The sequence below is a fragment of the Cupressus sempervirens genome, chromosome 5 (genome assembly GCF_028749045.1).
Source record: "Cupressus sempervirens isolate cs-2001-9-10 chromosome 5, ASM2874904v1, whole genome shotgun sequence".
NCBI classification, from domain to species: domain Eukaryota; kingdom Viridiplantae; phylum Streptophyta; class Pinopsida; order Cupressales; family Cupressaceae; genus Cupressus; species Cupressus sempervirens.
Genome location: NC_143122.1, coordinates 844,774,318 through 844,787,957, shown reverse-complemented (window position 1 = coordinate 844,787,957; position 13,640 = coordinate 844,774,318). Strand labels below are relative to the sequence as shown.

General features: G+C 31.4%; 1 protein-coding gene across 1 annotated transcript; it reads left to right on the top strand.

Annotated features, from left to right (window-relative positions):
• The first annotated feature begins 10,724 nt into the window (after nt 1-10,724).
• Nucleotides 10,725-12,495, top strand: LOC149558545 (seed lectin-like). Its single transcript, XM_089830905.1, has 2 exons — nt 10,725-10,872; nt 11,780-12,495. The coding sequence occupies exons 1-2, from the start codon at nt 10,725-10,727 to the stop codon at nt 12,493-12,495; spliced, it is 864 nt and encodes a 287-aa protein (XP_089687031.1).
• The last annotated feature ends 1,145 nt before the right edge of the window (nt 12,496-13,640 follow it).

Genomic DNA, 13,640 nt, shown 5'->3' with positions numbered 1-13,640 from the left:
TCTACGATACTCTCTCTGGTATGCTCTTTGTTGCTCCATTTGGTATTGTCTTCTTTCTTGATCCGATTGGAAATTCATACTTGATTTATTCATTTCTATGAAATAAATTTGTAACCAAACATTAAAAAAATAGTAGATTTAGTAAATTATTTTTTATAAAATTGGTTTAAAATATCACATTAATTTTGTGGCATTGCACTTTAGATAAGATAGATATTTATTCATTTCTAATTAATAGTTTAACAATTCACAAATACATATAGGAGGAACTTTTTTGTGTAGATAAGATCTACAAATATACTAAATACCAAATAGTCTTGTATGTATAATACTAAATTTATTTAACACAAAGGAAAAATAACATACGTTGATCAAAATTGATAAGTTGAACAAAAAAATTAATAAAAAAAATTGATAATGTCAAATAATATGACTCCTAGATCTCTTTATAGTGATGCAAAAACATGTGGAATTCATCAGTGAGGAAAAGGTTATTTTTGCCATCCATGTGTTCTTCATCATAGTAGATGTCTTTCATAAATTCAAAGAACCCAAATGATTTCTTCCATGTGTCATGAATTTCCTTTGTATATTGTCCCATCTACAAGATTTGAGAATCTTGGACACCTCGAACATGAAAGCTCGCATTATGAATTTCATTTGGAATTTTTTTACAAGACTCAGAAATGATTGTTCCCAATCTATCCAAATAAGTTTGAACAATTTTGCTTGATTGCACCAACTCGTTTGGAAGAAGTGGGCTTGTGATAGTGTTCTCAGAATTATTTTGTTGAGCATCCATAGTTAATTTTTTTCTGATATCTATAAGGTAAGGATAAAAAATGGTCAGTATCAAAATGACAAGAATTAAGCTATGCATATATAGCAATAAATTTGTATTTGAAAGAGAAGAAGATTTGTTTGATTCTTTCTTATTGACATAATTCTATGCATTTAATTTCTTTTAAAAAAAAACTTATATCGTCTTAATATTATTTATATAATGTTCTAATCTTTGATTTAAAAATTTAATAGTAAAACCTAACTTCAAATATTAAGGAGAAAATAGATAACATTTCATGAAATATTGTTTTTTATTTTCTTCATATTTTGATAGACGTTAAAATTGAGATTTATAAGTAGAATAAAATTTATAAAAAATTAAAAGACATTCTTAAATATAAAATTTAAATTTCCTGATGCATCATTTTATTTAAATGTGTATTAATCTTTCAGACTTAGTTGATAGATCTAATTGAACTTTTCTAATCTATTTTAATATAAGCTTGAAATTTATAAATTAGATAAAATTTGAACAAAATGTTAGAGATTATATCAAGGCCTAGGACCTACTTCTTACACACATCACAAGACAAGGTAGAGACCATGTAGTTTCTATTCTAACAAAGTTTTTAAGAATTTTTTTTTCATAAATTTTGTTCTTTAAAAATACATAACTAAATGATACCTATAATTTTAAACTTTCTTTTATTATCAAGCAATAAAAAATTATTTTTCCATAAGTCTATTCTCAAAATATGCATAACAACGATACAATAATATTGATCAATCAATATAACATGAAAAATAGTATAATCTAAAATTTTATATATTAAAAATGATCTATCTATTAAAAAGATTACTACTCATTAATAAAAAATAATGTATCATGCATTATAAATATATAAATTAATTATAATTGTACATGTGTATCTATGTTTATTTATCTAAACTTGGATGTTTGATAAACTATATAATGGATTGGTTTCAAATCAATTTTCTATTTCTTAAAAAAACAACTCCTATTTTTATTAAAGAGTTTCCTTAAAGTATTAGATTTAAATTGCTTCATGATGTATAATGAGCTTATCTAAATTATTCTACTACTATTTAATATCATCGTATTAGTTGATAAAACCTATAATAGTATAATTAGCTAATCTCAAATCCATCTACTTTTGTTTAATAGTACAATAATAGTTCATAGGACCTATAGCATATAATTAGTTGATTAAAAATTCTTCTACTTTTGTTGAAAATCTTAATAATCATTTGTAGGAGCTATAATTGATATAAATCTCATCTACTTTTGTTTAACATCATGATAATAGTTCACATGACCCATACTATATAATTAGTTGATCTAAAATCTATCTACTACTCTTCAACATGATGATGATAGTTCATAGAATGCAACACTTATATAAAGATTTAAAATCTTACAAGATCAAATCTAAAAACAACATTGAACCCAACTACTAGTAGATTTTTTATTCTTGTTAAAATATTTTGAATATTAATTTAACTAAATCATAATTTTATACTAATATATTTCTCGAGAACAAGTTATTTATTTAAATAAATTTTTAAAATGGTAAAACATATAATTATAGAAAATTGCAAACAATTATTATTATTAATCCACATAGTAAATAAATCTAAACAAATTTAAAAGGTTTTCTAATATCAATAATTTGAAAGCATATATGAATTTTAACAATATAACATGAAAAATAGTATAATCTAAAATTTTATATATTAAAATTGATCTATCTATTAAAAAGATTACTACTCATTAATAAAAAATAAAAATTAAAACATATAATTATAAAAATTGCAAACAATTACCATTATTAATTTTATTTTAAAATAGCTTTGTAATGTTATTTTAATAATAGATAGGGTAATATAATCATTGATTCAAATAATCTAATGAAGAAGTCAGATTAATTAATACTATAATATCTAAATTCTAAAAATCTAATGTTTTCAATGAAGAGAAAGAAATAGAAAGAAATCTGCAATTCAGTAGAATTTCTAATATAACAAACTTTCTAAGAAAATTTAAGGAAAGTATGCAGATTTCAAAATACGAAAAAACTACACAATAAAAGTTTCTAAAATGGAAGAAATACAAATCTACAATGTTTCTAATTGAGAAAAATTTCTATTCTATCAAAGTTTCTAAGAAAAATTAAGGAAATTATAGAGCTTTGAAAATAAGAAAAAGCAACACAATAAAAGATTCAAAAATAGAAGAAATCAAAACACATAAACATACATACTTAGAATAATGATCCTGATACTCAATCCAATGTTGAATAGAAATCGTAATATTGATCCTGTTACTCAATCCAATGTTGAATAGAAATTAAAATATCGAACTTGTTGTTCAATACAATGTTGAATAAAAAAGAAAATAGGCCCTTGCCATATATAATGTTGATGTGTGATGGTTCAACTTCAAAGAATTGAAAACATGTAATGCGTAAAAATGGAGCATAAGGCAAGACATTTGGTTTTCTTGTCATAACAGATTATTGGCTTTCTTCTTGCTCGAGTGAATGACAAAGAAATATATTTAGAAATGTCTAAATGTGTCTTCACACTATTAGCAATAAATTGTTATTTGATGATGACCCGACTGGACATGACGTTTGCAATTACGAACTCGCAGGACGCGTGTTTAGTGTTTGGAAATATCGAAGTGTTCAAACCAGAAATATAGTGTGGTTAATGAGGGAATGGGAAGTGTCAGTGTTAAGCATTGCTAGTCAAGTCCGAATAGAATTTTAATAAAGGACATGGTATAACTATTCAACTACCTATCAAATTTTTGCAAAATGTTAGATTCTTTACAACAAAATGTGCTCCCATTGTAGAAGCCTCTTGGCTTAATTAATGCCTCTTAGAGAAAACAAACTAATGAGGCATTAAAATTCTATACGAAAAAATGGATGTCTATGATATTCGGCATTTGTGGACCATGACTATTTGCTTCAAAAAAGACTGAACTCGTGGAATGTCACAGCAAGAACCCCTGAGAGTTTCAACCTGTTCGATGTTTTTTCGTTCGTAATGGCCAAAGGCATTCCATGATAAATTTTGTAGCGGATGACATCGAAAATATTTCTCTTGCACACTCTTCATATCTCAACCAAGACCTTGATGGAACTTGTGTGTCGTCGAGGTTTCATCATGACTAACAATTTCCTAGGTCTTATCGATAACAAAACAATAATGAAATTTAACGCAACACAAAGAGGCCTATGTGTTCGTTGGTATGTCAAAATGTAATCACCTGACCAACTGCATTAAGAAATGCTCAACTTCTATGTGTTTTCTAGGGAATGCCGAATCATAAAATCAGTAAGTAAAATAGAGACAACAAACTAACGAGGAATTTAATGTTTTATAAAAATGACTCGACTTATATACTAAACACCATCTTCTGTACCATGCCTGTCTGCCTTCAAAAAGATTGAAATGTAATATCAAACAAGAAGCCCATGAATTTCAACGTCAATTTTTTACTTTGTTAGAATATCCATGAGGATTTCCACTAAGAATGCCATATCGCTTGATATCAAAAATACTTTCCCATCTGGTGTCCCAAGATTACAGTTTGGCAAGATGAGTGGAATATTAGTTGGGAGGGTATAAAGATATTTAGTCAAATGTTGCGAAGTGAGCAATATCAGGTGAAATTTTATATTATATCATATAAGGACGAGGTGCTTAGTATTATATGTGTATCATATGTGTTTTAAATGTTAAAAGAGTAAACAAGATTAGCATTAAAATATCAAGAGCACCATATTGGTCTAGAGCATTTTCTCTTCCATGCGAGATATCCAAATACAAATAACAAAGAATGATTGTCACTGTATCACACCTTTTAAGTTGTATGACGAATTCTAGATGGTGCACTCCACATTGGATGGATAATGTTAAACTCCATGATGTTCCAACTAGCTAGTGAATCCTCCATCGGTCATTGCATATACCTATGCACTTAATCAATTCTTCTAATACATTCATCCTTACTCTATCATTACAAATCTAAAATCTTTCTCTAGCTCACAAATATGATATAGTGCAATATATTTGAAAAGATGAGAAATTTTTTAATGGACAAATCACAATATATATAAACTTGCCTGCCACCAAAAAAAATACCCTATACATCACCGAACCTATAGACACTGAGACAAACAATAACAGAAAAAAGAGTTTAAATAAATGGAAAACTACAACATCGTGTAACAATTATCCTGATGGTTGATTTCCTCGTCATGCCCTCTTGACTCCACATGTCATATACAGGCTTGTTTCTCTTCGCAAGAGTGCACATATACTTATAGGTCAAGCATGTTAAATACTCCTATTGTCTGAGACTATAAAGCTTAACACATAGAAAATAATATTTATTTAGAATATGTGTAATTCTAGTTTCTATGATATTACAATTTCCATCAGAGGTCCTACCGATTCCATTTTTCCTTCCTCATTAATACAACTAAATTGGTATGCCCTTCAGCTTCCATTAACATTTACAAGAACCATGTGAACTTGAACAACACTATAGCCATGATTGTTGTCAAATCTTACCTCATTTTACATGTTATCACAAGTACCTACAAGTAAGATTTCATCCAATTTAAAGTTCAATGTTGTATGCATTATCTTCAATTCCATTCCTAGACTTCTTAAGATGTCCTATGATGCACCTGCATCATGAACTTCATTAATCATTTCTACATTCGATGTTTTTTCCATGCTTAATGTCCAATATTTGTTATAATTTGAATCATTTTGCTAAGATGGGAGATCTAATTTTGTAAAGATGTAGGCTCCATCAAGATCAACAAAAGCTTTTAAAGTAATAGCATAGAAGAAACTAAAGAAAAGAAATGAATTCTTGTAAGTAAAAGGATCCTAGCAACCTGTGCAAAGGAGAAGAAAATACATGTCAATTGAATTACAAGAACGTAATCATTGATAATGAGGAAAATTTTTCCATAGAAAGTCAAATTATGATATTGCTAAGAGGGTTTTACAATATAATCATTTTTTAATAAAGAAGGCAAATTTTAAATTCTAGAAAAACTGAGAAAGATGTAAGTTAGAAGCCTTTCCTTGTAGATGATCATATTATGATTTATGATGAATCCATAAAGGCTAGATTTCTTTTCTTCTCTTAATATATATCAATAGAGAAATCTAGAAACCCCTTGGATCCATGTATTTGGGGTCCCATTATAGGAAAAAATAGGAGATAGAATAGTAGCCCATATGGTTGCTCCATATGCTAGAAAAACCATGCTCTTTCATAGGAAACTCATGTCCAAAGGTTTCAAAAGAATGTGCAAAACATTTAATGTTCTTTTACATTAAAAAAATGCATTTTATTGTCCTAAAACAACTTAATAGGTCATTGCTGATATGTACTTATGTTCTTTTTGCTTATTTGTATGACAGTTAAACATAGTAGGCTGATTGTATGTTATCATTGGCTGGCCCATCTTGTCCATAGTTAGAGAAGCTTATTTTATTGTTGTGAATCCACTGCGTGTTGTGTAGGGGGAATGATAGCAAAACCAAGTAGAGAGAAAGATCGATTTTATATGATGCTATTAGTCAAATATCTATTTTAAAAATTGGCATAGATATGTTATTTTATAAGTTTGGACATCTTAAAGTGACAGAAAAAATTCTGAAGATGAGGTAGAAAAGACATCAATTGCTAAGAAAGATTTGGAGAATGAGCATAGAATGCTTGGATCAATGTATTGTCCAAAAGAGCATGACACAAGAGATTTCAACAGAGAATACCTAGACCAACACATTGTCCACAAAGTTATGATAGAAGAAAGTTCAATGGAAGACTCTCTAAAAGAAAATAGAATCAAACACTCATTTCACAAATAGCAAGCTTGGATTAGGAATTAAATTATGATCCAACAATTCATATTTTCTAAACTTGGAGTACAAATACATTGAAAAAAAAATAGCATGATAGCCTTCGTATGCTTAGCATAACCTATACAGTCAACTAAGAGAAACTAAAAAAGTTGACTTTAACACTCAAACCATCTAAAATCAATCCTTATTGTTTTGTAACTATATATAATTATTGATGACTATTTCTTTTGTAAATTTTTGGTTGTATTAAATCAAGCTATGGAAATTACTTCCTTGAATTTCATGCGTGTTTGAGTTTTAGCTAATATGATGGCTTTGTTTATTTGGATATCCATGTTTAAAGCTTGGTTGCAGAAAAATTCTGCAATAGCATGTTTGCACCATTTGTTGGAAGGTCAACTACTGAATTTTAAAAGCCTTACCTCTACATACTAGATAGACATCTGTATGCTAGACAATAGTCTGTCTTGGTTAGTTAAGCATGGTGAGCTTGTATTTTACTATAGATTGTAGCATTTGATCAACAAAACATTTATGCATTTTACTTATATCCCATTCACATTTCGTGTCATAATCATTATTGAAAGCAAGAATACCATATTGTTCAAGCCAATGGTAAGACAAACTCTTGACACAAAGTTTGGTCATTACTTGACTTGGCTTTAATATGTTGAGGGGAAGCACATGGTACAAGTGGTTGCAAGAAGAACCTCTTATAGAATTATCGCATGAATAAAGTATGAGACAAATCTCAAACCACATTGTGTGGTTCTTTGACCTTTTCTCTTATTTTCATAACTAGTGGTTAGTCTAAGTAAACTTTGTGTAGATCATTTACAAGGTCTAAGTAAACTTTGTGTAGATCATTTAGGGAGGACCTTGACTTGCCATCATTTTTTATGCAAATAAGTTTAAATTTTCTTTCCACTTAATTTTTTTTAAGAATATAGTAAAAACTAATGAGTCCTTAATCTTCCAACATTTGTTTCAGTGAGTCTATTCTTTTCTCATATATTTCTATTTAAATAGAGTAATTCAATTTTCACCATGGAGGTTCTCATTACATGGGAGACCATCATTCCTTAACGAGAGATGTGATAAATATTCCTCATGGCATTCCCAATCAAAGAGAAATAGCACTGACCCAAGCTTATTCTGATCTATCTAGAAAAAATAGTGTCTAAGTATCACATTCCTTCCATCACACCCCATTAACCCCGTCAACCAACTTTCAAAGTTATGTCAAGCCTTAGTGCCCAAGAATGTCTCCTCTTCTAGCTCAATAATCTATGCCCAATTTTAACTTAAATAGCTCAATGCTCTCTTGGAGCTATTTGGAATTTGGTAGATTCATGGTAGTGAGCTCTCCAATGAAAAGACTTCCATATGCTAGGGCCATAAAATATCTTCTCAAGACTACTGCTCACCCAAGCACTATATTTTTTTAGGTATAAAGTTTAAACTGCGTGAATGCTTTTAGTCATGAATCACTATCTCTATCTCAAGTGGGTATATACATTATTGAGACTTTCCTTAAATTATACAAGCCGGTTATCCCTAAAATGACCATAAATGTCTGTAGAGGCTAGGGGATATGGATGCTATTAGAACTACATATAAAATTGATAGGCAGGATCCTAGCTTAGATGTTGCTAGTGAAACAATTGTAGTTTCATCCCTAGTGTTCTGTAGCATGAACCCTTCCTATTCCAAGAGGCTCATTTATGCTTCCATCATGGTAAATTTTTATTAGCTTCATGAATGCAAGCTATATTATATTCTATTTTTTTTTGTTGAGGAGCTCATCAACCTTCCTATTCTAGATTTTTTTATTTCACTGAAAAGCATAGATGATCTTATAGTAACTCGCTTAAGTCTACAATCTCTCCGTTCTATTGCTCTTCTTATGAGTTAGAGGTAAAATTAAATAAATGTGGTATGTTTTTAGATTATACTACAACAAAAGATTAGTTGAATTGATCTTCTTGGGTGATCTCTTAGGACGAACTATTGTGGAGCTGGGTGGATATATAAAGTAATAAAAAGTGTAAACTATTTGATTTACATTCAAGAAAATGGCTAGAGTTTTTGAGCTCATGAATTAGACAATATACATGGGTGGTTCAATAAACATGTTGGAATCAGAATGATTTTATTAAGGTACACAAACTTGAAGTTGTGGGTGTTAATATATTTCAAGTTTTCATTATGGATTTTTTTTGTTCTATATTATTTAAACTAAAGCTATCTAAGTAGATGCTTTACTACAAATTGTTTTCATGGATTGACTACAATTGGGTATACATTATTTTGTGTGGGAATTCCTTAATGGGAAAGTGCAGTCTCTTTATGACCATAATTATCACATGCTAATAACTATATCTATGTACTATTCCTGGAACATCAACTTCTAGAACTAAATACACACTAGGTTGGATAAAAATTACTTTATTTGACTGAATGGATTCTACTGTTGTGATAGAAATCCAAAAACCTAAAACTAGTGTTTATAGCTTGTCAAAACTATTCAGATGCATCCTCCTTCGAATGGGAATGACAATGCTCGACTTAAACCAACAAGTATTCGGTATAAACTGCTCTTACTTTGAAGGTCTTGTGCATCCAGTGAGATTTTATGCAACTTGCAACGAAAAAATTATATTATATTGGCTATTTTCTTCCTACACCCTTACTGCACCCTTCTTCGCTATTTTCTTCCTCTTCACATCTCCCTATCATTGCTCCACAACCCCACTTCTCTTTCTTGTTCACAATAGCCTACCTAATTTCCAATGCACTCCCCTATTTTATTACACTCAATTTGGCTTGTTTTTAAGTTCTTTAAAAATTTCTTCCATCATCTTCCCTATGAAAATTCAACTTCTACTTGATGTGTATTTTTGTGTTTAGAATTTGAGTTTAATGGTCTTCTTGGGCAACAATCTAAAATTGATTCAATAAATTAGTTACTTTTAAAGGCTTTCAGTCTTGGCATATGTGGTGATGAAAAATACTTGTCATGCCTGTGTTTACTTCCACATTAGGTGTACGTGTGTACAAGGTCAATTGTAGCTAAAATCTTTCTCTGTTGTTGTATGTGCATACCCATTTCCAAAGCCTCAAGTCAGCACATGTTGAGAACATACTTGTAAAGGTATTTTAATTAGAGTTTAGTTCTTTTAAAACTATCAAAAGCTTTAGCCTTTTAAGCATTATTTGAAACCATGTATTAAAGTTTATAATTAAAACAAGTTTAAGTTCCATGTAATTTGTTTCAACATCTATGTGATGAGCATGCAATCTTGAGTGCAAGATGTAAAGCTACCAAAGCCAATCACCATCTATCCACATGCAAGTCTCAAGTCATCATCAATAATCCTACTCATTGAATCAGTCTGCCTTGCTCCCTTCTTGTATCTCTTATTTGTAAAACCTTAGAGTATTATTTTTCCTTATTTTAAAAGGTGCTAGCTCAATGGATGAGCCCCTGCATTACAAGCAAGGGATGGTGGTTCAAATCCATCATGCCTTAACATGAATTAATTAATTACATTGCAATATATATATATATATATATATATATATATATATATATATATATATATATATATAGAACTTATTATTTTCATACCATCTTTTTTCTAACTATTTTCAAGAAGAAAATAAGCGAGATTGAAGACGTTTCTATAAGGAAAAAATTAAAATCATCTCTAAGACACAATAATAGTGTTGTTCCTTATTGTCTTTCTAAGACAATAGTCTAAGACACTCACTTAAAGACAATACTTAAGACAATACACAACTTTCTTTTTGTCTCCATTTACAACAATTTACTCAAAAATTATCTCCAATATTATCTTAAAACCCCCCTTCATGTTGTAGTGATCACCCAATGTCCTAATCTTTAAAAAAAAAGATTCATCTTCCATTTTGATCAAAAGAGAGGGACCTCAGCTCCTTTAAGTGCTCTTGTTTTCTAGGAAATTCTGGATCATAATATTAGAGAAAACAAATTGACGATGTTATACGGGAAATTGGACGTTTATGATATCAGCATTTCGTGGGCCATGCCTATTCTCCTTGAAAAAACTAAACTTGCGGAACGTTGCAACACGAACCGCCGAGAATTTCAACCTATTCGATGTGTTTCTTTAGTAATGCCCAAAGGCATTCCACAACAAATTCATGATATGTCAATGTCATCGAAGACCTCGATGCGTTTCGTCGAAGTTTCATCATGACTAGCAATTTCCTAGGGCTTATCCGTCACAAATTAATAATGAACTTTAACGCAACACGGAGAGGCCTATTTGTTCATTGGTAGGACAAAATGGAATCATCCTACCAACTGCAAGAAATGCTTAACTTCTATGTGTTTTCTAGGAAATGCTGAATAATAAAATCAGTTAGTTATCTTGAGAGAACAAACTAATGAGGCTTTTAACATTTTGTAGAAACAACTCGACTTATATGCTATCCACCATCTTGTGCACCATGCCCGCCTTCCTTCATAAAGACTAAAATGGAATATCAAACGAGAAGCCCATGTTTTTCACAATTAGTTTATACTTCGTCAGAATATCCACAAGGATTTCCACCAAGAATTATACGTTTCTTGATATCAAAAAGAGTTTTCTTGGGCTCTGATCCCTATGTCCACGAAGAGCTCGATGAAACCTGCGAGCCATCGAAGGTCCATCCTGACTAACGAATCAGCAGGTCCTAATCCTGTAAGATAATAATGAAGAGAGAGGCCTATGTGTTCGTTCCTATCTTAAAATGGAATCGGTTGAACAATTGCAATAGCCTTCTTCCTATGAAAGGCACTACAATATATAATTGCTAACAAATTACCCTTAGAGACCCTCTAAATCAAATATTAGGATGGCTAAATTCACTCACCCTACATGGGCCTTCCTTTTCTTAAACTGTGTTGCTCTTTTCCTATTATCGTCGCATCTAGGAAACTTTGCTTTTACCTTCCCTCCTCTAATAGGTATAGAAAGGCAAAATGATGCCACATATCATTAGAGTAATCAAGGAGCCCTGCAGCTTACATGAAATGAAGCATCAGGGAACCTTAAGAACAGTTCCGGCTGGGCGTATTATACTGACCGTATTCTGCTATGGAATAGGTCTACTGGGGCTCTGGCCAATTTTTCAACTTACTTTCAATTCAATATTGATCTGAACAACGAAATATACGATAATCATGGAGATGGACTTGCGCTCTTCATGGCACCATTCGAACTGGAACCACCAGAGGACGCTTATGGTGGATCTCTTGGCTTGTTTAATGAGGAAAGCTTTAAACAATCATCTTATCAGATGGTTGCTGTGGAGTTTGATACATACAACAATGATTGGGATCCTGACAACAATCATCTTGGGATTGACGTCAATAGCATTTTATTGAAGTTCATTTTTCCGCTCAATACATCCAGTGTATTTAATCGCTCTACACACCAAAATCTCACAAATGCGACATGGGATGCCTGGGTGGATTATGACGGTGTAGAAAAGGTTCCGCACTTCTTTCTCTGGTATAATTCTTCTAAACCCAAAATCCCTCTATTTAACCACACAATAGATCTGAGCAACTGTCTACCAGAGTACATCAAGATTGGCTTCTCGGATGCCACTGGAGAGTACACAGAGATGCACACCGTAAAAGTTTGGAATTTTACTTTTGAATATTCGTGGGGAGTCGGACGTCCTGGTGAATTACTTAGAAATGGCAATGCAAACAGATCTGTGAAAGTTTATTTGATATGCGTGTTCTTCCACTAATAGATTTGGCACTGATTTGCGATGGCTATGTGTCACAATTACGATAGAAATGTGTCGCGATTGTGATAGACATAGATGTCGTAGTTATTTAGTCGCAATTTACGACGTCTACCCTTGCCGTCGCATTTGCGACGCCCATTTGTCGCTCTGCAACCACCTTATTGTCACACCAACCCTGTCACACTTCCTCTTCTTTCCGTTGACATTGCGATGGGGTTTCCATCACATTTGTGATGCCGATCCATCGCTATGGAGCCATATATTTTTGGTTTAACTTCCACAGCCATCGCAATTGCGACTCCAATTGCGACGGGGTTGCCGTCGCATGTACGGCAACCCCATCGCAATGTCTGGGGTTGTCGTCGCAATAGCGACAAAATCCCCAGCAATTGCGACGGGGTTGCTATACATGCAACAGCAACCCCGTCGCAATTGCGACAGATGTGGAAGTTAAACCAAAAAAAAATATTGGCTCGAAACTAATAATTTTTAAAAAATTACTTGACCTTTAAATTACTATCCATAATTTATTGCAACATAAATAAAATAATTAAATACACTTTCTAAACTTTGACATTTTGTTTCTGAAAAATAAGAAATTTTTAAACAAGCATATTACACTAAGATGTTTAAACAAAAATCTAAACCAAAACTTCTCTTTCTGCCTACCAAAGCCATTAAAAAATTGAACTCATCTAACCACAAATCCAAAAAATTGAATGTTGATAAATGATATGATCAAAGAATACATTCTTACAATATAAACAATTAATTTTTTATATTGTAAGAATGTATTCTTTGATCATATACCTTGTCTCGTACATTATCTTGTCTCGTACAATGTATTTTTTATATTGTAAGAATGTATTCTTTGATCAGAAGCATACCTTGTCTTGTACATTATCTGCATCTTCGCATAATAGTTAGAATTGATCAACAAGGCACCCATCCATCATGGAGACACTTAACCTTGATGCTATGTACAAGTGAACTTCGGATAATCACTTGTCTATATCGTCGATGCTAGTGAGCTGCATGATGGACCAATGACTTGATTACTGGTAGCAACCATTATGTGATAATCATCATGATATGCATCGAACTTCATATGTATTGCCATCCACAGATATGCATCCACTCATGAT

Coding starts and splice junctions, on each gene's coding strand:
- LOC149558545 (XM_089830905.1), top strand. CDS start 10,725: ATGTTATACGGGAAATTGGACGTTTATGATATCAGCATTTCGTGGGCC. Junction 10,873..11,779: donor TTCTTTAGTAATGCCCAAAG/GCATTCCACAAC, acceptor ATGAAGCATCAG/GGAACCTTAAGAACAGTTCC.